General features: G+C 39.9%; 1 protein-coding gene across 1 annotated transcript in view; it reads left to right on the top strand.

Annotated features, from left to right (window-relative positions):
* Nucleotides 1-21,959, top strand: part of RYBP (RING1 and YY1 binding protein) — a 71,603-nt gene extending 49,644 nt beyond the window's left edge. Inside the window, exons 5-7 of the mRNA XM_011937261.1 lie at nt 17,219-17,395; nt 17,502-17,600; nt 17,923-21,959. Of these exons, the coding sequence (XP_011792651.1) occupies nt 17,219-17,395; nt 17,502-17,600; nt 17,923-18,175 (529 nt within the window). The 3' untranslated portion in view covers nt 18,176-21,959. The remainder of the gene's footprint in view (nt 1-17,218; nt 17,396-17,501; nt 17,601-17,922) is intronic.
* Nucleotides 21,960-27,161: the final 5,202 nt, after the last annotated feature.

The raw sequence follows: 27,161 nt of genomic DNA, 5'->3' as shown, positions 1-27,161 counted from the left end.
TTGTCTTCTGTGTTTACTTCCAATTCACCGATTCTACATACCTTTATGCAGTGCATACACCCTTACTCATCTAGGTCAATGGTTCATTTTTAAGAGATGGTTGATAGTACCTTCTTATAAAACTGTTTAGCTTAGAGTAAAAAATGCTTTATTCTATTACTCTGCCCCAAAATTTGACAAGTAGCTGTCTTTACTTTTGTTCTCTTTTGAGTTCTTGTACCTCAATTAAGACATTCTTTGGGCATGAAACTCAGTGGGCTTCTAGTTTATTTTTAACTTTTAAAAATGGATATAACTGAAACACAAGAATGGAAATAATCTCCCTGTTCATCACCCAGCATCAACAGTTTGTATATTGGCAGGCCTCTTGATCTTCATAAATACTGTATGGGCTTATTGTTTGTGTTAAGCCATCAGCTTAACAGTGCACTTGTATAAAAGTGCATTCTGGGCAAAAAATTGGCTCCACACCATTAATCATTGGGGAATTACAAATTAAAATCACATTGGGATGCTACTGTACACCCACTTTAATGGCTCAGATTAAAAAGACTGACAGAACCAAGTGTTGTTGAGGATGTGGAGCAATTGGAATGCTCATCCTTTGCTGGAGGGAATGTAAAGTAGTACAATCCCTTTGAAAAAGAGTGTGGCAGTTCATTAAAAGTTGAATATGTACTTGCCATAAAGTTAAACATATACTTGCCATAGGCATTTTAGCCAAGATAAATGAAAACATATGTCTGCACAAAGACTTGTTAATGAATGTTCATTTCAGCTTTATTTATAATAGTGGCAAGCTGGAAGAAGCCCAAATATCCATCAACAGGAGCCTGGATAAACAAAACACGTAACAACATGGTTGATTCTCAGAAATACTATGCATTGAAAGTAGCCTTACACATAAAAAGAGTATATACTGTATAATTCCATTTATATGAAATTCCAGGAAAGACAAATCAAATTCATAGTGACAGAAAACATCAGTGGCCTCCTGGAGCTGGGAAATGGGGATTGTCTAGAAGGGGCACCAAAGAGGATTAGGAGTGATGATTATATGGTTGTATACATATGTCACAACTTCTTAAAACTGTACACTTTATTGTATGTAGATTGTACCTCATTAAAATTTACCCTAAGCAAACATTGGCCATGTCAGTAAACTGCAGCACCTATTCTTCTTCACCTTTCTTGTTTTTATTTTTGTTTGGATGGCAGGTGATCATTCACCTGTAAGCAAGCAGGGTGTAATTTTGGAGGTACCTCTAGTCTTTAGTTCTATTCCAGCTGTAGGGAGGGCTGGATAGGGTCAGAAGTAATGGGATTCTTTGCTGCTTTCTTCTACTACAGGCTGTTTGGGTCTTCTTTGGAAGATGAAGCTTTGGCTCTTACATCCTTATTCCTGGGCAGGATAGCTCCAGTTTCTTTCAGAGACTGAAATATTTTCCTCTCCCTTCCCCACAATCCCAGAAAAACATGTTTAATGTTTTAGAGAACACTTTGTCTAAACTAATGAATCTATCATTTATTTCTCCTGATATTTCTAGTTTGGACCACAAATTGTTTGATGCTTAAGTATGTCTTTAGAACACAGCAGTTTCCCACTGGCAGAGGTATTCGATTAGTGATATAAATTAGTTTAAAACTCTGAGAAAATATATTCATAATCAATATTCAGAGCTCCCACACCTAACTTTTGGTGTTGGTTGTGCTGTCTGGAATATAAGGCTGATTGGGATAGGGTATAATGATATATCACTTCACGTAACTTACTGGTTAGAATATTGTAATCCTTCTTTAGGTGGCCTGTAATGGTTTTCTTTGAGTACAGTGCTTAGGAATGTGAAAAAGTCCAAGAAACATTTGTTCCTAAAAGTCTTCTAGACTTTTAAGGGTTCAAAAAAGGATGGGGCTTGTCGAAAGGAAATAGGGACTGGGTGCAGTGACTTACACCTGTTATCCCAGCACTTTGCGAGGCTGAGGTGGGCGGATCACTTGAGTCTAGGAGTTCAAAACCAGCCTGGGCAACACAGTAAGACGCCCCCGTCCCTACAATTAATAAGCCAGGCATGGTGTGATGTGCATGTATGTAATCCCAGCTACTCAGAAGGCTGAGGTAGCAGGTTCACTTGAGCCTAAATATTTGAGGCTGCAGTGAGTTTTGATCACTTCACTGCATTTCAGCCTGCTCAATAGAGTGAGACCCCGTCTCTTTTTGTAAAAGAAGAGAAAATAGGAGACAGCCTGAAGGAGGAGCTCCTGATGGCCAAAGCTGGAACAATTTGAGCAAAAAATGCTCAAATGAGCATTTGACAGTTTTCTATTTTAACCTACAGGATAAAATGAGTATCCATTAATTCATATTGATATAAATAATTGAGTAAATATATGGGAGAGTAGAGACAGCTCTTAAAGAAAAATTCCACTTAATAATTATAAAAGGAAAGAGGGAACTAGAAAATCACCATTAGGACAAAAATACCACCACTACCAACAGAAAGTTAGAGATTTGTGCCGAATCCACATTTGGATGCTAAAATTAGTATAAAGTTTCAGGAGAAACAGCTTATTTATATAGTCTCAGTATCTCTGCCAGAATATTTATTTGTAAAACAATAACTTTAAGGTGGAGAAATATAACAACATCATGAACCCTTTGATGTGATACACTGAGGAGGGCACATCATTGCCATGGCACGACCTTCATTCTGATCATGAGAAAACATCAGACCCAAATTAAGGAGCATTTCTGCGAAATAACTGACCAGTCCTCGAGAGTTTCAGGTTCATAAGGGACAAAGGCCAGAAAAATATCAGGAGGAGCCCAAAAAATGAGAAATAAGAACAGAATGTGATATGAGACCTAGATAGGATCCTGAAACAGAAAAAGGACTTAGTGGGAAAACAGGTGAGGTTCAGGAAAGGTTTAGTTAACGGAATTGTATAGATGTTAGTGTTCCAGTTTTGATCATTCTGTGTTTATATACGATAGTAACATTAGGGGGAACTGGGTGAGGGGTATATGAGAACTCTACTATTTTTGCAACTTTTCTGTAAGTCAAAAATTAGTTAATAAAGCATCTAAAGTTTCTGCTTCTAAAAAGGCATTTGAAAAATCTGTTTTGTCTTTGCAAATTAGTGAATCATTTTCAGCAAGTCTTTGCAGAAAGTATACTTACAGGGAGGGTATCTCCCTCCCTCTTTCCCTCTCTTTCTCCTAACAGGGTCTTGCTCTGTCGCACAGGTCAGAGTGCAGTGGTGCATGATCACAGCTCGCTGCATCCTTGACCTTCTGAGCTCAGTTTGCCCACCGCAGCCTCCTGAGTAACTGGGACTGCAGGCATGTACCACCACACCCAGCTAATTTTTTTTTGTATTTTGGTAGAGATGGGGTGTTCCCATGTTGCCCAGGCTGGTCTTGAACTTCGGGGTCAAGTAATTGGCTCGCCTCGGCCTCTCAAAGTGCTGGTATTACAGGTGTGAGCCACCACACCTGGCTTCCCTCGCACCACCCTCAAATACAGACATTTCCAAGTCATTTATGGAACATACAGAATCCTCACCTTGTTGGAAACTTTTTACAGGTGATAAAAACTGGATTACACTGATGCCAAAGGTAGATAATTTGGAGTGGAATACTAAATTGAAAAGCTTTTGTGTCAGAATGATTACGGTCATGCAGGTACTTCCATGTGTGCAATATACAATCCCAATTTTCAAAATATCCCTTTCTTAAAGCTAAGACTTTAGGTAAGTCTGTAATTGGAGATCTTACTAGTAGTGTGAGAATCTCACTTGATGCCGCAATACTTGGGCTTGTGATAACGTAGTTTCTCTGAGGTTAGAAAAGCAGGCGTATTACGCCCTGCTCTGGGGACTCAGTTTTTACTACCTATAGACCTTTTCTGTTTTGATAGAGAAACAGAAAAAGCCAAAGAGCATTCCTAAAGGACTAGATTCAACTTCCTAAGAAGTTTGTCCTAGTTCCTTGTTCTAAGATTTTTAAAAATCATAGGCATTCTAGAGCAGATTGCAAAAGTAGCTTTTTTCATACCAGTATAGGTGGGACATGTTTTGGTAGTTGGGCTATTTGAGGTAGGAGGAAAGGTGTGGAGGGTTAAGGGGCATGTATATAATCTGGTGAAGGAATTGGAAAAGAAACTTTTTGGAAGGATACCTTCCTGATTGCCATGCCAGGTTCATAGGATTGTCCTCAGGCCTTATTTGTTAATAGCTTTTAAGATTATTTTTAATATTATTGACCATTCTTTCCTGGAAAACTTTCTTTTCCTTTTAAAATGGCATCTCGTTATCTTTGTTTTCCCCTCTTTTATTGGCTTCTGTTCATCTCCCTTCCTTCTTAAGGTTTAGTGGAAAGAGCAGAAACTTAGGTTAAACTCTACTTGCGCTAGTCTCGTTTTTACTGTTGGGTGTTTGGTTTATTTAATAACTTCAAGAAGTCATGAGGATAGTGAGAGGTGATGTATGTAGAATGCTCAACACGGTGCTTCCTCATAGGAAACATTCATTACCTGTTAATGTTCTTACTTCTTCCCTCTTTTAGTGGGGAGCAGTTCTATCTCTGGGTAGATCTTTATATTCATTGAGATGTCTCTCTCTGCCTCTCCCTTTCTCTCTCTCATGTATCATATACATTGAGCTCTTTCTCTCTCATATATATAATATCCCCAACGAGCTCAGTTCTGAGGCTCAGAGAGAGACAGTTAAATGTATCATTATAATACAATGTTATGCAACATGCTGATGTAGCATCTGCTGTCTGCACTACATTATACAGAGGACATACACTCCTGCAACCAGCATTAGCTGACCTACTGGCAGGAAATTACTATTTTGAAGCAAGTTTGGGGAGTATACATAACATTGAAAAGGTTGGTACTGTCTCAGAGATGTTCATCGTCTAGTAGGGAGACATAGACAACCAGGGTGATAAATTATAATGTAAAACCTTAAGTGGTGGAGGTATGTCAGGGTGGTTTGGGAACACTGAAAACCTGGCCACAAACTTACTTACCAGGAGAAGTTGGGAAAGAAGCGGCATTTGAGCTGGATCTTAAAGCAGGTATGGGTTTTATAGAAGACATATGGAGAAAAAGGGCATTGCAGAAGCTAAGGAATAGCAGATAAGAAATAACACAAGTGGTAAAAGGTATCTTCTGAAAAAGATAAGATAAAGTTTAGTGTGACTTGAGCTCCTGTGAATGAGAGGCCTGGGACAGTGAGTGTGGAGAAAAAGCAAGCTGAGAGAAGTGTCTGAAGAAACTTGTGAAGAGCCTATGTATCATGCTAGGGAGTTAGGATTTTATTCTGTTAGCAGCAGGCTGTGGCAGAGTTTTAAGCAGAGGAACAGGCAATTCACCTTTTCTCTTTAGGCCCTTTGGCCTTTAGCATCATGTATAATAGCTAGAGGGAGGACTAGAAAAGACCAGATAGGACCTTATGGACATAAGAAGATACTTAGGTCCTGAACTAGCATGGAGGAAGACAATGAAGACGAAAGGTGAGTATAGGAGATTAGAGCGTCCTTTCTGAGGTTTCCTTGGCATGTGAAGAATGAGGGTGAGGGGAGAGTTCACATACTAGAGTATCCCCAGCAGTGTGTTCCGAACATAATCGTCTTAACTAATTGATGCTGAATACATTAGATGATACACATTCTGATACATTTTTTTAAACATCATTTCACCACACTTGCTTGGAAAGTTCTTTGGAGAATTTTACTTAGGTAAGAAAAGTACTCATGAGTGGGAGCTGTGCAGAATTAAGTTTTTATGTAGAAATACTTGTTAACACTCCTCTGGTCCTTCAAAATGAAAAGAGTACAGAATGAAATAATTGGTTAAGATTTCCTGACAGATGTTTTCTTAGAGTGGACTTTGATACTTGCATGATTAATTTCTTAGGCACTAAGATGTGCCTGCTTGGGTGTGTTAGGATGTAGTACATGACTGTTGATAGCCTTGAAGTTTCTCCTCTTTATTCAAGTTTCTATTCTTATGCAAATGTTTTCTGGTTATTCTGATAAATATTTCATCCATATGTAAAAAAATATGACCAACATTTTAAGTTCAAAGATCACTATTTAAATTGACATATGAATTCTCATCTACCTGTGCCACTCTGTGCCCTCCCAGCCCCCAGAAAAACAAAACCATTTTTATGGAGTTGAAGGAATTATCAAGCTCGGTGCTAGTGTTTCTAGTAATAGATACTGGTAATTTTAGAGTCTTCTTCACCTTCATTCATACCTGATTTTTCAGCCATTTGATCAAGTAAATAAAGATACCCTAAAACTTTTCTTCCCTTACTCAAAAGCCATTTCCTTCCCTTAATGGAAATAAAGACCATGATTACCAGAAATGTTTGAGGTATAGATGGTATTGTCAGAGTTGTAATTGTATAGAGACCATCAAATTGTCTTTCCATCTGGTGGGAGAAAAGTGATCACACGTCTGAATACAGAGATAATATAGTATCAGTATACTCAGTGTTCTTGGGATTCCTCTCCCTATGTCCTACCCTTTTATAGCCCCTACCAATCAGAACAGTGAACACATTGCAGATGTCTTGTGCAGGCATCTTTTGATAAAACTGCACAAGAGAAGTTCTCTTTGTTCTAGATTGCCCTCCCATATTTGCAAAAGTTTCTACTCCCTTATATTGTATTCCTGTAGTTAAGGTTAGACAGTAGACCAGTGATGCTCACCTGGGAGTGATTTGTTTTCTTCTGGGGAACATTTGGCAATGTCTAGAAGCAAATTTGGGTGTCATAACTTGAGAGAGAGTGGTACTGCTGGCATCTAGTGGGCTGCTAAACATTCGCCAATGCATAGCACAGCCCCCACAACAAAGAATTATGGGGCCCAAAATAATGAATAATGCTCAGATTGTGAACACTGTACTTAGTGAAGTGTTGAGAATCTTCTGAAGTGATAATGGGCTTTAAGAAAGTTTTTAATAACCAGTAATGTAATTTTTAATAACCGGTAATAAAATTGTAAAGTATTAAAACCAATAAAGTTTTAATAACCAGTAATTATGATAGATCTCTTGACCATGAATGAATTTGTCAGGGCTGTTATTTTGTATTATTTAAGTTTTTGTTTTGTTTTAAAGGTTAGATTTGAGGGAAACCTTAAAATTTACCTTAGGTTAGTTGGAATCTTAATTTGATAGGTGAGGAAACTAACACCTGAGGAGGGCAAGTAGTTAAATATTTGTTAGACTGTGGCTTATCTAATAGCTTCTTTCTTTGATAAGTTACTGATTCTTTTGTGTTTTGCAAGTACCCATGTTTGTGACATGAACTGTAATTTCAGAATCATTAAATGCATTTTAAATAGGATCTTTGACAGCTTTGAAGTAATTTGCAGAGCAGATTGGATTGCTTTAGTGTAATGTTTCTTGGAGAAAGACTTGATTTGTCACATTTATTTGCATCTGAAATGGTGTTTGCTTAGAGATTCTTAGTTTCTGGGATTCATCTTCATCATAGACGTGGTTTAGAAGGTACTTTTGTGTATCCTTTTTGGTGGGGGAGAAGGAACAGTCATGTCTAAGTCACTAAACCAACAGTATGTAGTTTGTAGAAGGTTTGTAAAAGCATGATGTTTATTTCTAACTTGCATGAGTTACTAAGAACATAAACTGCAAACTTGCCTGCACCTCAAGAACAAATACTTTATTTAGTTGTCTTTATTAAATACTCAATACAAGTGTCTGAGCTAAAGGAACCTTATAGATCACTTACTGTAATCGTTTTGTCAACAAAGAAATTGAAGTTTGGAGAGATTATCTAACTTATCCAAAGTCACAGACTTAGGGTTCCAAGATAATATGAAAGCAAAAAGGGGGAGGTCTAGATACCTCTTCCTCTAAAGGACTGTGTCCCAGCTTGTGTGACAGGGGAGACCCCATGTAAGACAAAGGTCCTCACCAGAGGTCTGGGCTGTTGGAATCTCTTGTGTTATATCTCAATTGGCCAGTTGGAAAATGAGCGTGTATCCACACACATCCAGAATGCACAGCACCGTGCCTCTGCATTTACTAGGCACTGGGAGAAGTCTCTTGCATGAGTTTAAAAACATAAGTCAAAATGCTAAAGGTGAAACTGAGATGGAGAGGAGGTGGCATAAGCCAGAATGCCGAAGATAGAGTTGAGATGCGAGAGGAGATGGCACAAGAAATGTTACATCTCTGACACAGAGAGTAGGGTTGGATGTCCACGTAGGCTTTTGCTCCTTCCAGGGAGTCAGGTGAGGAGAAGGTTGCCTCTACCTCGCCTGTAGTTGTAGTACCAGCAGCTGCTGTGGTGCTCACACTGCCTCAGATGGGACAGTGATCCTGCAACACTACTAAACCAGATGATCAGCAAGCAAAAAAAATCTTTTACTATAGAAGAAAGTTTATGTTGAAAATATTGAATGGAGGTATCAAAAAGAAATGTAGCCATTTTCCAACAAAAGTCCATTTTCAAAATGATTTAGGAAATGCTTTTCTTTACATGATACATTGAACTAACACATTCTTTGTTAGTGGACATGTTCTTTGGAGAAGGGCTGAGGGAGAGCTAAAGGGACTATTTATTATGAGACATTTACTTAAAATATTTGAATAACCACAAATAATTAATTCTGTTATAGGCACCACAGGAGAGAGGAAATGGAAGGAAGCCAGCTTTATAGTCTATGGCTTAAATACTTGAAGCCCACTTTTAGAAAGTTGTTCTAGTGTTAAATAAGTTTAAGATTTTTCTTTATTTTCAAAATGTTTCCAGCAATTGGAGTCAATGCTGCTTTTCACCTTTTTTTTTTTTTGAGGAAAAATTTAAGCCTGAGAAGTTGCCTTCTTAAGACTGTCTCTTTCTTTACCCGCGGTGCGGTAGAGTTGCGCAGTCCAATATTTGGCATGGTGCTGCGGTGGCCGTTCGCAAACGTTTTGGTCAGAAGATCTCTTACGTTTCGTAAGAGTATTAATGACCCCAAGGAGCTTTTGTTCATCTTAGTTATATGTATAGATACTTCCCATATCAGAAATTAAAACTAAGAAATGTTTAAAACATGAAAATATACAAACTCTCAGACCAGTGACGGCAGATGTCATTGCTTTGGAAAGCTCCATTGTAAACTCTTGAAGAAAAGAAAGTGAAAAGGCAAGTAATGTTTTAAAATTATTATGAAAATAGTTTTGTCTCGTAGATCTTCCTGAAAGGATCTTGTGGACACCCAAGAGTCTGGATCAACACTTTGAGGCCCACTGGGCTGAGATAACTGTGTGTTGCTGCCAGATGGATTTATAAAATACGTCTTTTTGTTTCCAAAAATCAGAACTACTTTTAGCTCTTTTTATTTATTGAATATATGTTCCTGAATTGCAGAAAAGTTATGGTATTTTCACCTGTTGGTGCTCAGATGAAAGTCTGTTTTCAGGGCGTGAGACATTTTAATATCCAAAATGAAAATTTAAGGTGAAGGAGAACATTTCAGAATCTGCTGTTTATTACGGTAAAGATACTTGTTAGTCGTGTTGGAGCCAGTTGTTTCTAACCAAGCTGTATCTGGTGAGAGTTTGTGTAACACCATGTATGGATATTGTACAATTGAAGTTCAGTGGCCTTCCCTAAAGGCATCCTCTTTTAAAAGGGATTTCTGCAAAACCAGAATTCTCTCTGAAATATGCAGAAAAACTGGCAGCTATGTTGGTGAGGCTCCTTAGTGCTGCTGTTGCTGTTAGACAGCATAATTAACTTTAGGATGCTAACATATGCGAAGGATTTATGTCTCTAGAACCATTTCCCAGGGCAGACTTACCAGCTTCTTTCACTTGTAAATCTTTCCACTTGCCTTCCAGTATCTGAAGAAGGGTGGCAGACACATCTACGACTGGAAAAGTAGTGTTTTGGAATGTATGTATTATTTTTACAGGGAGTTATCTTGTGGATTATCTATCTACATGTCCTGTTACAAGAGCTAAGTGAATGGTACCTAATTTCATCCTCATTTCATCCTGACCTCAGCCCTATGAAAGTAGGTGTGGCCTTGTTCTCATTTCAGGTAATTTACCTAAGCTCAGTAGCAGGTCTGGATAAAGTCCAGAGGCTGTCTTAACTCCAAAGTCTATACTCTTCCTTTATAGTACTCTGTTTCCCTTTTACCTGTGAAGATGATGGAAGGAAAGATCAGGAAGAAAGGGGATGACTTGAGTTGTGAAATTTTGATAGGATTAAATTTGAGGGAAATTTTTAATTTTCTAATACAGAGCAGAGTGATTCTCTTGAGTCGAGGATGTATGTGGGAAAGAGTAAGCTAGAATGGGACTAGGACCCCCTTCAGGTCACTTAGTAGCTCCTTGTAGATGGGCCAAAGGATTTGAGAAATGGAAGAAAAGTGTTTACATGAAAGAGGAAAGTACTATTTAAGAGACAAAAGAACTGCAAAAAAAATACTGTTTGGGAAGCAGAGGGAAATTAATAATCTCCTGCAATATATGATCTTGGTAAAGTGACAGTTGAGTTTTTAATTATCCATATTATAATGATGGTTGGCTTCAGTCAAGTCATGAGGTCATATAGGTTCCTTGGTATATAAAACATATAATGGAACAGAGTATATGGGTTAAGTGAACAGAAAACAAATGGTATTAATTATCAAAGCCAGAGACCAGTAGTGTTTACTGGACAGTGCTGTTGGGATAAAACAACTCCGATGCTTTCACACTTTAACACTGCTTTCCTTAGAAGTAAATGTATATGTTGCCCAACTTAAACATGGATTGTATTCCACAAACATATTTGCGATTTGGTTATTTAAAACTTGGAATACGTTATCTTAGACAAGTCCAAAGATTTAGCCTCAGTATGGCTTTAACAAGGTACTTTTGCAAAGAAGAAAAAAAACTTGTATGCAGTTTATAAAGCATTTTCACACATGTGACCCACCTAGTTTCCTGCAGTTGGATTTTACTACCATTCCTGTTTTGTTTTCAGAATGTTTTAGTCGGCAGGTGTTACAGAATAACAGCTGAGTTGTATACTTTGGTAGGTTCCAAGGTGGGATATATACATTTTGGGACATCAGTAATATAAAAATTCAGTCATTATTGGATGGGGTAAAATATGTCCTAGACAACCCAGTCCACATGTGTGTGTCTATACAGTGTACATATATATGACCTTCTGGATGTAGGGACAGGAAAACAGGTCATGTGAGAAGGCTAATTACAGTATCATAATGTGACCTATCATAAAGAATCCTGATAAAGAGTGCATTCAGTGGAGAGACTTGCCCAGAGCTGTTAAATTCTTGAAGCTGCTAATTCTTAGACTAATAGATTGCCAAAGCAAGGAAGGGTTAGGGGGAACATAAAAGCAGCATACAAAGAACTCAAGGGCTCAATGTAAGCTGATTTGATGAAGGCATTTTGTAGATTGTAAGGAACTCTGTTAATTGTAAAGTACCTTTTGTTTGAGATGGATGGGTTTATTGTCTTAATTCCACAACCCATGGGTATTTTAATTGAGAAGTGAAATGCCAGGTGGAATTCGGAAAGTGAGCAAAATGGACACATGGTTGGTAGTTTATGAAAGGCTGGACACATAATCAAGGAAAGGATGCAATTTATTAGAGACTCTTCTTGCTCTTTATTGCCTGAATCACAAGATGGCTTTGTCATCTCCTTGCTTGTTGTGGTAGCTGAGATCCAGAGAAGTATGTGAGAAATGAGCAGTAAGATCTCACGTTGCACAAGAGGAAAAGGAAAAGAGTAGTACACAGGGGAAATGCCTCTTTAAAAAATAACTGTTTTACCTGTGCTCCCTGAAAGTGGTATCAGTACACATACCAAAGCAATCCAGAAAAGGTGTCTTGTTTTCTGTTCTCATTTGTGGTTGTGTACATTTGAACTCTCTGAAGTTTTTCCTTTCCAGACACTAAGGATGCCCCAAATAAAGATCTGCTTCACTTTTTATAGGATGGACTCTTCTGAAATGTTAGCTGCTTAAATGCAAATAAATATTTTCCTGATGATGTCTGTTATTGTAGTTTCATAGCACATTTTCATTTATATGCTACTAAAATGGCAACAATAAACCTGTAAAATGTTTCAAGAAGACACCCTTTTCATAAGAAAATACAGTCGTGAAGAAGACACAAAAAGCTTGTTTGCTAAATTTATGAGGGAAACTGTTTACTATCTTGAATCTCTGGTCATTTTTGTTTTGTTTTGTTTTGGAGATTGGTAGTGCTGGTGGTGGTGATTGATTGGTTTTAATTTGAGACTTAGACACCAAAAGCTGTAGGCCATGGGCTCTGATCTAACATTTACTGCTGTATTGTGAAGGTGTTTACCTGCTTGTTTAAGGTTCGTTGGGGGAAACTTGAATAATCTCGGAGACTAAGCTGTCAGCTTCGTATTGAAGAAGTGACTTGCCACAACATGTTGAAAGTTTTGCCCATTAAATGAGTGCTATTTATAGTGTGTTGTATGACACTTAGAAGACTTCATTAAGCAATGTGAATTTGTGGGAAGTCACTGTTTCTCACCGATCAGCAGTGTTAAGTATCATAATATGGGTTCATTCCTTACAGAGAATGTTCTAAAGGCAGTGGAAAGCAAGGAAAACAGTCTTGCCTGTTCCCCTGCCCCCCTTCTTTTTTCTTAAGGACAACCAAGTAGTCCCCTTCTTGCCAGAGTAAGGCATGGTGAGGCTAAGGTGGCAGTGCTGTTCTCAGGGAGGAGTCTAGCTGAACGGTACGGTAACTTGGACCTGAGTTTTTCAGTCCCTAGTACCCTCATCACCCTTTTCATCTCACATTGCCACCCCTGACACACGCACACCAGGCTGTGCTCCTCAAAGGCATAATTGTAGAGTGTTCAAGGATACCTGAAGATAAGAGGAGTCCATGAAGAGTCCAGATGGAGCTGAACCTTGGATGAATTTCTTACTCTTTCTGCTCCTCAGTCTTCCTAATTTGTAAAATGGAGATGACAGTTCCTCCTTGAGGGCATGTTGTGCTGATTCTGATTTCTTGATGTGCCTATCCTGTGATAGCTTTGAAGAGGTTCTGCCTCTCTCCCATGTTAGGTACATTTGTAATGTTTAACCTGGAGAGCCTGGCACAGCATCCCAGGAGTGGAGTGTGGGAGTGTGCATAGCTCTCAGTGGAAAATTGGACTTTCTCATTCTTCCACTTGCCATGCAGCGAAGAGAGTATTAGTCTAGAAGTGGGGAAGGGGGCAGATTGCAAGAGCCGCCAGAACATCTCTGACAACGTAGCATCTTTATATGGGAGGGCTCAGCCTGGTGGCCCTTGTATTTTTCTTTTCCTTCGCCTTCCAAAAGGTGAATTTCCTACCTCATCCCCTGCTCCCCAGCTCTAGGAGTACTGTGGCATTTGTTGGGAGAACTAGGTTGAGAAAGCAGTTACACTAGTTAAGATGATAAATGCTTACCTGTTGTTGAGGGATTTGGGTGGGGAAGGTGGGGGGCAAGTGATGGTTTAAGAGTTAGGTTGTCACTTAAGGACACATACAGGACATTCGGAACACAGCAGTACTTTTCAAACAACACAGGTGGTTTAGCAGATGCCCCATTTTTCTTGGTAATAACTAGATCCCAAATAGTCTTGTGTCCTTTTCATTTGTGAAATTTTGGTGTGTTGACCAACAGAGGGAGAAACACTTCACCATACTAGTCAAACATTTTATTAGGAATGAGTGAGACTTTCACCCAGTTGTGCTTATATGTTGCATTTTAAGAGGACTTACGGGTGAAATTTACCTTTTGGACATACAGACTTCATCCTGTAGATACCAGATTGTGTTGCGTGCACTGAAGAATTCTGAGTGTGCATTTGCTGAACCGTTGAATGATATCAGTGGCAGAACCGTTCAGAGGGCACCTTACCTGTTGTCTACAGTGTGCCAATAAATATTCCTGGCAGATGGGCCATGTTTTAGGGAATAAGCCATTTTGGATAAGCATGATCTCTGGGTAGTGGAGACCTGCTTCTTTTAGGCATACTATATTCATGCTATTAAGAGTAATTTGTGAGATGCAAGTAAATTTCCTTTTCTCTCTCGTTCATCACCTGCTCTCTTTTCTCCTATACTGTTAGTGCCTGCTACTCACCAAACCAGGCACTGCTTTTGATCTCCATGGTTCATTTAATCTCTTTTCTGATTTCTCATTTCCAAATTCTGCTCATGACCCCTACACTACCTCTGCCGTGTTGCGTGCCTCCCTGGAAAGGGAGAGACCAACTGAGAGAACTTCCTCAGATTGTCATCTTTTCTAGTAAAAATGTCACTTTATCTTTACCTAGCATCCCTCTCATGTCTCAGTAGAAAGTGTCCCTGTTCCTTTCCCTAGGCCTTTTATTTGTGTTCTTTCTCTCCCTTTGACCGATGATTTAACCCCTCTGTCTTGCGTGCCCTCCATCGTTCTCCCTCTTTGATTGTACAGCATCATCCATGACACTGTTGCCTACAGAAATCCTCCTCAGTTTGCTTGGGTAATGAGCAGAGCAATCCCTTACTTCAGCATCACAGTTCTGAGGTGAGGAAGAGCTCCTGTCCTCTTCCTCTGACAACCTTCAGGCTCTTAATTCTTGCCGCCCTGATCCCACATAGCCTGCTCTCCTAAAAGTCACCAGTGACCTCAATCTCCAAAGCTTGGGCCCTCTTCTCAGTTTGCATCTTACTTTGTCTTTCTCTGCGGTGTTCATTTATTCATCCAGTAGATAATTTTATTGAGTACCTAGCACTGCCTAATGCCATGATGACAAAGATGATTAAATGTGGTCTTTGCTATGGAGTAGTACACAGTTGATTGACAGTTACAGTTTAATGTGGTAAGTGACAACTTTTATAGGTTGTCCCGGAGTAAGGCAGGCTCCTCCGTCTCAGATTGGGTGGGCCTGGTGATTAGGCTGAGATTTCTCTGGGACCAAGCACCTGGCTTACCTTTGCTTCTCGTGTTTAGGATAGTCTTAAATTGGTGTTCAGGTGTCCTCTCTTGTTCTTGGATCGGATTTCTCTGGCGTAAAGTACCCATGTTGGCTTAATTGAAACTCTTCATCAGGGTGTAGTTTCTCATAGTTTGAACGGTTTATTCACATTATTAACTCTGGCTACATTATTTCATTTTAACACCTGAATATTGGTTAATGTATGGTAGTTTATTTTAGCACCAATTTAAACTGTTTGGTAATCCCTGTAGACAGCTGATCTGTGTCCCCAGTGAGTGCATGTGCAATGTCTTGTAGTGGTCATTATTTTTTTAAGTATTAACACAATCATGCTTCCTCTTTAAAAGGAGTAAAATGTGTTAGAATGACTACTGCTGCTGTTAGAATCTGTGAAAAAGGGAAAGTCACCTTTCACCTTGGGGGTCCTGTGTGTTTCTTGGAAGAGAGGGGCTTAGAGTAAGTACATGCCCCTTCTCCAGGGCGCTTTCACATGTGTTTGAATCCCTTGTCACTTGTGATCCAGGCTCAGGTAATACAAGGTTTCGTGGTATGCCATCCCATGACCAAAACTTGTATTGCTAGAGACCAGTGGTAAGCTTGCTCTGAGCTTGCTCCTTTTTCAGAGTGTTTTCTTGCAAAGTCATGACCAGTACTGAAACATTCAGAATATAACCAGTTCCTTCAGTGCTCAGATTAATTGTGATACTGTCATGGCATAAGCATCTGTCCCCACCTGTCCTGTGGCCCCTGTCAGCTATATCATAGCCACTGCCCAAGAGGTGCTCCAGTAACCACACTTGGCTTAGGGAGCCAGCATGTCATGTACCTAGTGGCTCTCATTTTGTTTCCTGGTAAAGAATAGCAAAATTGGCCAGGCGCAGTGGTTCACACCTGTATTACCCCAGCACTTTGGGAGGCCGAGATGGGTGGATCAGGAGTTCGAGACCAGCCTGGCCAACAGTTTGGTGAAACCCCGTCTTTACTAAAAATACAAAAATTAGCCAGGCATAGTGGCAGGCACATGTAATCCAACCAAGCTACTCAGGAGGCTGAGTCAGGAGAATCGCTCGAACCTGGAAAGTGGAGGTTTTAGTGAGCCAAGATCGTGCCACTGCACTCCAGTCTGGGCAACAGAGTGAGACTCCACCTCAAAACAAACAAAAAAGAATAGCAGCGTTAGGTAAGAATGCAGCAGCTTTGTTTTGGGTTTTGTTTTTAGGTTTTTGTTTTCTAATCCACCACCACTCACTCTCCCATTGATGAGTCAGACTTGGTTTGTCCAGTTATTTTTCTCCTGGGGAATTGGAGAGGGAGCTATGGGATCTGAAGGAGACTGTTACATTGTGGCAGCCAGTTGTTTTACTTTGTTAATGAACCATTTCTGTATTTGTTTTCCATCTTAAACTTGGAAAGTTTATTATATTGTAAGTGTCTATCTAGATGGGAATGTCTTGGAGAATTAATATTATGTAGAAATAAAGCATAGGCATTCCTGTCTCCCTTTCTCATTTAGGGCTGTGAATGGTCATGCATTGTGAAAGTGTTTGGCATCTCTTAGAATTTGTGAACAATAGTGCTAAGAGCCAGTGTCAGTTGGAGATTGGCACAGACATAATGGTTTATGGCACAATGAATGTGTCACTTGTGTAAGATTTTTTTTACAGTGACTTTCAGTCTTCACTCCCTTGGGAGCTAGTATGAGCTATAGTTACCTTTATTGCTCTATATATGTTGTCTGTGCCAATCACAGAGCTGCAGGGGAGCAGAACAAGTTGGAATAATTAGATTGAGGAGTGAATGTCACACTTCTAATTTCATTCTCTTTTCAAGGGATTACTCGCGTCCATTTAATAAAATGAGATTAACCCTCTGCAGCAGGAGTATTTGAAAGCTGTCAGTCAGTATAATCTTGATGGCTTGAAAGAAGTAGTGTTCTCAGCACTCTTAGAAACACTGTCATGTTTTATTGGCTCAAAGACTATTTTACTGCACAGGGATGTGTATGTTAGTGTTATCACTTGTGAATGTATCATTTCCTTTGAAAAAGGAAAAGTTTAGTATCCATACTAAATAATCCATACAAAATCATGCAGAAATAACACGTACCATATAATTTAGTTTGAATTGGCAGATATCAGTAATAAAATACCCAAGGAATTGTGAGACCAGATAAAAATGTTAAAAAAAAAATTATAAAGCAAATAGTGATATATATTTTTTGAACATTTTAGAAAACCTCGGATCAATTCTCAGCTGGTGGCACAGCAAGTGGCACAGCAGTATGCCACCCCACCACCCCCTAAAAAGGAGAAGAAGGAGAAAGTTGAAAAGCAGGACAAAGAGAAACCTGAGAAAGACAAGGAAATTAGTCCTAGTGTTACCAAGAAAAATGCCAACAAGAAAACCAAGTAAGTTTCTGGTTAACAAAGTACAGGATATTACTTTGCAAGTGAATTCAAGATATCTTCTAAATGCCTGTTTTTTGTTTGTTTGTTTTCTATCTCCCTCATTTAGACCAAAGTCTGACATTCTGAAAGATCCTCCTAGTGAAGCAAACAGCATACAGTCTGCAAATGCTACAACAAAGACCAGCGAAACAAATCACACCTCAAGGTACTTGGAAGCTAGAATGACATACTAAATTACCGCTCTGATTTACTTAATCGTAATCATGAACCTGGGGTGGTTTTGTGCCTTGGGTTTGTAGGCTAGTAATTTTACAGTGGTCTCAAACTTTGCTGTCTGTGCTTGTTGGATTGATTATTGCTAAAGCTGAGCAGCACACTTTGTAGTCGGCTTTGGCATGTGCGGTAGGCAGTTCAGATTCATTGCCACAGTGTCGTGAAGTCTTGTGTGTATTGATGACATTCTGCCAGAAGCTGTTTTTGATCCATAACTTATTTAATTGGCTCTTCCCCTGTGGTGTTCCTTCTAGGCCCCGGCTGAAAAACGTGGACAGGAGCACTGCACAGCAGTTGGCAGTAACTGTGGGCAACGTCACCGTCATTATCACAGACTTTAAGGAAAAGACTCGCTCCTCATCGACATCCTCATCCACAGTGACCTCCAGTGCAGGGTCAGAACAGCAGAACCAGAGCAGCTCGGGGTCCGAGAGCACAGACAAGGGCTCCTCCCGTTCCTCCACGCCAAAGGGCGACATGTCAGCAGTCAATGATGAATCTTTCTGAAATTGCACATGGAATTGTGAAAACTATGAATCAGGGTATGAAATTCAAATCCTCCACCTGCCCATGCTGCTTGCATCCCTGGAGAATCTTCTGTGGACATCGACCTCTTAGTGATGCTGCCAGGATAATTTCTGCTTGCCATGGGCATCTGGCCACCAAGGAATTTCGCACCCTGACGATTACTCTTGACACTTTTATGTATTCCATTGTTTTATATGATTTTCCTAACAATCATTTATAATTGGATGTGCTCCTGAATCTACTTTTTATAAAAAAAAAAAAAAAAAATCTGCTGTGCACAATTTTCCATGTACATTACAACTGGTTTTTTGTTTTTGTTTTGTTGCGGGGAGAGGGTTGGGAGGGGGAGGGAACTTTTATTTATTGTGTTCACAAACTCCATCCTTTCAGCATATCCTTTTAAGTTTAGTTCTTTCTTCCAGTTATACTATGTACTATCAGTTTTGATATAACTATATATATATAAATATAAAATTATATATAAAGGGTTATTTGAAACCAATCCATGGCAACGCTGGTGCTTGATACACTGTGAAGTGAATACAACATTGAACAGTTACAGATCTGGGACAGTCCCTTCTATGAAAGTGCTGAAATTTAACTAAAATCAGTCTTACATGAAGTATGTTCCAATCCATGTGGGAACTTGACTCTCTCATCTGTCTAAAGAATACTGGACGACATAAAAATATATATTTTTTAAACAATGTGATCTCAGATTTAAAGACTGCTCCAGATAGCCTGCATTTGCAATGGAATAACTGACAAATCACAAGTGGTTTAGTTGGGGAGGGCTTTGATCATTCAAAAGTAACTAAACTAGCTCCAGAATGCCAAGTATTCGTGTAAATTATGGTTACATGTTATCATTTGCTGTTCCTTACATAAGCACTCATGAAAATATGGTATTCTGTAACTCGAATTCCATCCTCCATTTTCCAGACCTCTACTCATGTCTGAGGTAAATCTAGAAATTGTTTTAGTTTTAGGATTGAAACAGTCTATAAACTGTATTTTTGGTCCATGCAGGAAGCTGTCCTTTGTTTCTACATGACATTGCAGTGGTGGTTTCTGTAATTAAAATTTGTTTGCCTCATGTCCCTTCGTCTCATAAACCTTCACTCTACCGATTCAGTTGTGAGCATTCTTTGTTTTTTCTTCTCAGAACCTACTATGATTTGTTTTACTGAACAAAGGTTATCAACCACACATCTAGTCCTGACATGGAGCTTTTCAGTGTTTGGAGACGTTTCTCAATCTCCTGCTGTGGTAGGAACTCCAGTGGTGAACGGCTTGCGCGCCTGCAGCCAGAGTTGCAGGGAAAGCTCATACTTACTGCGAACAGCATGTAATCTTTTTTCTTCCTGGACATAAAGATAGCTTGAATAAACTGTTCTATTTCATTCTCTTCACTCTTTTTACTGTCTTGCAAAAAAAATAATAATAATGATAATCGAAGGCCACTAATACAATTCCACCTCTCCTTATTAAAATAATTTTTTAAATTTTTGTTTTGCTCTTGTTTGGATGTGGGGTCTCTCTTCTATTTGACTTTTACATTTAGATACAGAGTTTGTAGTACTTCAGAGACATTTCAAGCATGAGAATTTGAGGTTACCTCTCTTTATTTGATGTTTAGGGACTCACGGGAGGGCAGCCTAATTTGTAATGAAGCACCACATTTTGGTGTTAAAAACCTGGTTTGCTTAATAATAGAAGTAATTTCTGTCTGTGGAGGCAACAAATAAAAAAATTAACAGCTTGAATTGAGTAGCCAACAGGAAAGGTTCCTTTCACATTTACATTAAAACTATTCTGTAGTCACTAATGTACCATAATTTAAATTCTTTTCTCAAAGGTATAGATTATAAAGCAGTGCCATTTGTTGCTGTGGTCCTATTCTCAAATGCATGGACAATGTTCCCCCGTTTTTAAAATAATGCTTGTGTCTGGGATGCAAGCTATGCTTATCTTTTTAAATACATTTTTAAGGTATTTATTAATGAACCAAAGGAAATCAGATGCTTTCTGTAGGCATCAGAATATATAATACATAGTGATTTGACTATGAATTTTCAATCCACATTTTAATATTAGTGGGATATTGCAAAGACATTCCTTCTAAAGTTTTAATATTCCTTTTATTAAGGGTCTCAGGGAGGGTAAATTAGTCAGCCATATTTATTTTCCAGAGGTTTAAGGAATTGCTGTTTTTAACTTTTTAAAAAATAAAAAACTTAAATGCCACCAAACTCCTGTAGATTGCACTGCTTTTTGAACCAATAAGTGTTGGTATGCACTTTGTTCAGACACGCTGTGTACTTTTTCAAAAACTAGTTTCATGTAAAGTGATTGGACCCCATAGATTAGTGGAAAAAGCTGATTAACCAGCTACTCATAGGCTGCTAATTCATTCATGCCAATGTTTTGGTTTTTCAGTTTTGCCTCCGTGATAAATTAAAGAATGGGGAGGGGTGAAGGAAGGGGAGGATTGCTTTAGAACAAGTGGCATGAAATTACCATCTTCATAGAAACCACAGCTAACAGTGGGAGTTATCTAAGCAATCAGATGTTACAGGGCCAGCCCTTTAGTTGCTGTGGTGTATTCTGTTGGGTAGTGAGCTAGTAGGTACTTTATAGACTTTTAATTTTGGAAATTGATGACATCCCTCAGGCATGTATTCTGGAAATGGAATTCCTGTAACTTCCTGTGTCTGCAGTTTGCCCTACAATTAGTAGGCAGCGCGTAAAAACACTAGTGTAGATTATAAAGATATATATTAAAAGAGGACCAGAAATACTTGGTATTCAGTGGCACAGAAAGCAGGTTAAACAAAAAGCACAGTGTTATGCTTGCAAGTTTCCATTTGTTTTAATACCACGCAATCTTTTACACTCGTGCGTGTGCACGCGCACAGAGCTTACCTGACTTTGCTCTGCTTGAGTCATGCAGTTAAAAAAAAAAGACATCTTGACACCCACACAATATTCTAATCAAAACCTTTCAGTTTCAATCTGGATATTTAAAAACATTGGCAGAAGCTTCTGTGAGTTTAGTTCCACTAAGATGTTTCACCTGCCTTATCAAGACCATTCTCAGTCTACTTTTTTAAGCTACCGTATCTTAAATTATTGAAAATTTATTAATTGCTGAATATATAATAACCTTTGCTTGTATGTAACCGAAAATGGTTTAAGAGCCAACATTTAGAGTATGACAATGGAGCTGAACAGTTTTTAATGCGCAAGCAGTTCTGTTCTTGTGTATGACTTGTAACCTTAATTTACTGTGTAAAGATGGTTACATTATTTCCTTAGCTTTGTTTGTTGGAGACAAATAGAGAATGCTTGTTAAGTATGTCAAAACAATCTTGTGAATTTTTGTTAATGTATTATACGAGCTATATTTTTCATTTGCCCAGAAAGACAGCTTGTATAACGCTTTTGGAAGTTTCTGCTCTGTAATGTCTTTAGAGCTGACAGTCTGTTAGGTTTGTTTTTTTTCTTCATGCTAAAGTGTCAGTTGGTGGTTTTGTGAACTGGTCAAAAATTCACAGGTCTTAAATGTTTTGGGGGAAATTTATATTGGACACTGCTCTTTGTCTAGCAAATAAAAGATGTTAATATATTCCTGTTACTGGCATGTGCACGACTATGTTATTAGAAGCCACTTTATCATTTTCCTGCTTTAAATAGAAATGTCTATTTATGAATTCTGCTTGTAGTTTTTTCACAAATAAAATAGTAAAATTTACATTGGAAATCTCTATTTTTGTGTGTTTAGATTTTAGCCTTTAGAATAATAATTTTTAACCTGTGGAATATTTCCAATGTGAATAGGGAGCTCACTTTGTATTTTAGAACTTGTTTATCAGAAGCTGAAGTAGCTGGGTGCTTAAGTACATGCCTCAATGATGCAAAAGAAGACATAATTGAGCAAAAGAATCACCAAAATTTGAAAGAAAATGGACTGCCTCCTAAGTGTAACCTTTGAGATAAATTGCAATGATGTAAAGGAAGGAAATGGGATTTAAGGAAAGAAAATGGAGATAATGCTAAAAATTGCTAATTGAGGACTGAAAATCCTCAGAAGACAACCCCTGTTTCTGGCCAACTGGGGTTAGGTCAACTCTGTCTCAGAGATGTGAATAAAGTGTGTTACTAACCTAAAAGCCACACAAGCTCACTTACTGCCCCATGCTAGGGAGACTCCTGCCTGCTGCTGCAGGTGTTGAGGCACACCAGTCTAGAACCTTCCAAAGAATTAAGAAACCACTTAAAACACGTCAAGATCCATCCCCGATTATTTTGTCCTGGGTCTGCACCTGAACTAGTGCCGGAAGGAAAAGAGTGTAGATAGCGCAGGATGTTGAGCTGAAAAATGGGTCTGTTTTGATAAAACAGCAAGTTCTGTTCTTCGTCCTCATTTTTTAGTACTGAACATGACCCAAGTTTGGCCCCTCAAAAGTCTTAGAAAGGATCTGGAAGGGTTGAAGGACAGGGATTGGAGGGGGTCTCTGATGTTTCTCATAGGCCATTTCGGATACAGATGTGCAATCTGCTAGCTCCATGCCCCTCTGCTTTTGTGCCTGAGGAGTTCACTGTGAGGGCCCCCACTGCTGGTGGCACTGGTACCACCCTTTGGAGGATGATGGGAATTGTCTCCCATACCAGGTGTGGGCCAAAGCAAGCACTTGGCCTTTACAGGGGAGGCACAAGGAAGAGTAGTTTCTTACCAGTTGTGTGGACGGAAAGGGAGGCAAAAAGGTTTTCTCTAGTCCTCAGCCAAACTCTAGTGTTAACACCAAGTGTCCAGACCTCCTATTGAGAAATCCCATGGATAGAGTGTGACAGGATCATGGAAGCAGCTCTTGCTCAATTATTCTTGATCAAGGGTGGAGTGGTGACTTCAGCCAGCAAGGGCCCAGGCTTGTGCTCTCTGATTTCATAGCCATGCAATGTGGAAATGGAAACCAGCCAGACTCCACCTTGGGCAGTGAAGAGAACATAAGGGACGTCCACGCCCCTGACCTCCCAGTGGTTCTGGAAGGCCACTCCTAACCTTCAAACCATAGCAAGGAAGGTTAGAGCAATCTTTGTGTTAGGATCAAAACTCCTGAGAAAGTTGTTTGCTAACCACTGAAGGAAGCCCACGGCCTGTCTTTAGGGCTTCTGTCAGGAAAGTACAATGGACGTAGACAACTAGATACTGCAGGAGGGCTCTGATTTTCCGAGACAGGATCCTAGGATGTGTCTGGAAGCCTGGGGAGTGAAGGTAGATATGCAGATGTGATGTTCTGCCTGATAGTGCCTCTCTCCAGGCATTAACTACAAGGCTGGGTGGGGGCTCACTACAAGGCATCCAGTCCCTAAGCATTTATACAGTCCCAATTGTGCATCAGTGCAGTGCTGGTTATAACAGGGAAGAATTTGTGGAGGGGAGGGCACAGGCTGAAACTGGCCCATTTCTACCCGTGCTCTTGACCTAGACCTGGAGTAAGTGACACTGACCCCAACTGTCCCCCTACCCACCTCCAGCTTGTGCCAGACATCACTAATCAGTCACAGCGCTTCTTTCCAGCTGAATCCAGACTTAGAATCCTCATTAGAGCTCATTGTTAGCACGTCTTCCTGAAGTGCAACCCATTTGCCAGTCCTTCCCTGGACGAAACCCACCCCAAAGAACTGGGAAACCCTTCAAGGCAGTTTTTAATCAACGCTTCAATTGTGGAACTGCATGAATCCAAGAAGGCCAGCTGAAAGGCTTGGAGGAGTCAGGAAGGAAGAAAACTAAATATCCAGCACCCAACTCTTCACAGAGTTCAACTTCCTGTTGAAAACAGGGACAGACCAGGGGATTCTTAGGGAGGCCAGTATTGAGCACTGTAACTTTAAATGCAGCCCTGAACCCCAGACCTGAAGGCCTGCCAGTGTCTTATCCTACAGGCCAGACCAGGAGCTACTTGCCCAAGTTGTCCCACTGGTTCTGTCAACCCGGGGCTCTCAAATAGCAGAGTAGAATACCGCACGGATATGATTCCTGGAAACCACAGAACTAGGCGAGACTCTTACCTCTGACTGCCTGGGTGTCCTTGGGCAAGTCAGCCGACTGGGCCATTTCCCTCAGTTCTCAAATAGGGATTAGAGGTGTATGCGCTCCTGCTGTGTTCTCTGCTGCAAGGAATCATGGCGCAGTGCCCCCAGAGGTGGGTTGTGTGTTACCATGTTTTTAATAACGGGGAGCAAAAACTTTTTCTGAACTTTCATTCTGATGCTTCACTGATGACATCGGAAACGAAGAGAATTTGTTTTGTGATTTATTGTGTTTTCAAGTTTTAATTCATGAATTTTCCTGTACTAAAACAAAGAGAGCAAAGTTGGTTAAAGCCTGCATGTAAATAAAGTCCAGTGGGATTTTTGACACCTGCTTGATGTTTCCATGTCTACAAATAGTGTTGTAATGGATACGACCTTTCATCATTAAACATTTGATTTTTTAAAAATGACGTTTACTGTCCTGTTGTTATTGAAAAGGTAAAAGTTAAAAGTTGATAGGAGAAGTAGAGACATGCATGGTATCACACAGTAGAAGCTTACTAAGCATTAGTTCCTGGGTTGTGCATAAATATATGTATATGTACATAGATGTATATCTTCTTGAGAATGGGATTTTTTTTCATTGGTGCATAAATGCCACAGGCTTTTTGCACAGAGAAGTTTGAGCTACAAACCCTTAGATCTGCCACAAATACACTCATGGAGTGAATTCTAGATGAGAATCATTTTTTCCAGCCTGAGTAATTCAACCATCACAGCAGCCTCAGAATGAGGAGCACTCGGTGTCTGGGAGCCAGGCAGATTTATAAATTGTATTCATTGCCTCCTCACATTAAGAGGAATTTGTACCCGTTTGGAGAAGTCTCCAATAAAGTTATCTTATTGGTTGGAATTATAGCAATCTAGAAAATGTGTGAATTCAAGGCATTCCCAAGAGGCAAAAACCTCTAATAAATTATACTGTGAAGTTTCAAGCAACTCCTGCTTGTAGAAATCATCCTGACAATGCACATGAAGGCAGCAAACAAATAGGGGAATAAGAGGGAGAATTACAAGTGGCTTCCATCCATCTTAGAACAATCAGCGGCCTCCGGTGCTGTTAATGCTGTTAATCGTGTCGTGTCGTGGTGTCGCGTGTGGCCTGTGCTGGCCGGCAAGATGGGGACAACTTTGGTGGGCTGCTGAGCAGAGGCAGGAATGCCAACACCCTGGCTGGGCTCACCCCTCTTCTGCAGAGGTTGATAAATCCCGAATGGGAGCTTAGGCCCAGTTGAGACTGAGTGAACTGGAAATGGAGGCACACATGAGTAGAAGTGGTGGGAACAACAGTTCACTCTACAACCTTTGTTTATGTTCGCAGCCCTCTGACAGTTATTCATTAGTGGTTTGTTTTTTGCTTTTTTGTTTTTCTTTTTTTTTTGAGATGGAGTTTTGCTCTTGCTGCCCAGGCTGGAGTGCAATGGTGCAATCTTGGCTCAGTGCAACCTCCACCTCCGGGGTACAAGGGATTCTCTTGCCTCAGCCCTCCAAGTGGCTGGGATTAAAGGTATGTGCCACCATGCCCAGCTAATTTTTTGGATTTAGTAGAGACAGGGTTTCACCATGTTGGGCAGGCTGGTCTCAAACTCCTGACCTCAAGTGATCCTCTCGCCTCAGCCTCCCAAAGTGCTGGGATTACAGGTGTGAGCCACCATGCCTGGTCAGTTATTCATTAGTTCTATGCAACATGGATTGGTATCATCATTGCAAAACTTACTGAAATAGAAAGAATGGCACATTTTATTGGTACTGTTTTAATGCCTTATGTAAACACGTTTAATCTTCACAATGACTCTATTGAATATAGTAGGGGTTGGCAACTACAGCCCATGGGCCTGATCCATCCCTTTGCCTGTCTTTGCACAGCCCTCAAGCTAAGAATTACTTTTGCATTTTTTTAATGGTTGAAACAAATATTTAAAGAATAATAATTTAGGCTGGGTGCAGTGGCTCATGCCTGTAATGTCAACACTTTGGGAGGCTGAGACAGGTGGATCTCTTGAGGTCAGGAGTTCAAGACCAGCCTGGCCAATATGGTGAAACCCCATCTCTACTAAAAAAACAAAAAATTAGCTGGGCATGGTGGCGTGCACTTGTAATCCCAACTACTCAGGAGGCTGAGGCAGGCGGATCACTTGAACCCAGGAGGCAGACGTTGCGGTGAGCCAAGATCATGCCATTGCACTCCAGCCTGGCGGCAGAGCGAGACTCCATCTCAATAAATAAATAAAATAAATAATCTTAATGATTATTAAATGATTTTTGAAGAATAATTGTGATGTGAAAATTATATGAAATTTAAATTTTAGTGTCTGTAAATAAAGTTTTATTGGAACACAGCACAATTATTCATTTAGGTATTGTCTGTGACTGGCTGTTTTCCCCACCACGACAGCAGAGTGGAGTCATTGCAACAGAGACTGTGCGGCCCAGAGCCTAAAGTATTTACACTCTGGCCCTTTCTAGAAAAAGTGTGCTAACCTCTGCAATACACTCCCATCTTAGTTACATTCTGTGAGGTAAGCACTGATACAGCCCTCCATGTCTGGAGATTCAGTGAGAACTCAATAAATAGTTGTGGAATGCAAGAATCCTAACTCCCTGCTTTACAAATGAGGATGCTTGGGCACAGGAAGTTTACCTAGCTAGTGAGTGGGGGAGTCCAGGTTTGAATCAAGGATGTCTAATGTAGAGCCCTGGATTTAGTTTTCAAGAGACTGAATGCACAGCTTGCCCCAAAGCATGGCCTTCCTTGAAACATCAAGTAGGCCAGATGCCTAGCTTTGGTCAAATGTGTTTGGCAATGACTGTTTGACATAGACGCCTTCTTGAAGTTTCACAGTGATCATTAGCGTATCAAAGGCTCTGA

Source organism: Colobus angolensis, unplaced genomic scaffold (genome assembly GCF_000951035.1).
Source record: "Colobus angolensis palliatus isolate OR3802 unplaced genomic scaffold, Cang.pa_1.0 Scaffold160, whole genome shotgun sequence".
In the NCBI taxonomy this organism is placed as follows: domain Eukaryota; kingdom Metazoa; phylum Chordata; class Mammalia; order Primates; family Cercopithecidae; genus Colobus; species Colobus angolensis.
This window is presented reverse-complemented; position numbering and strand designations above follow the sequence as displayed.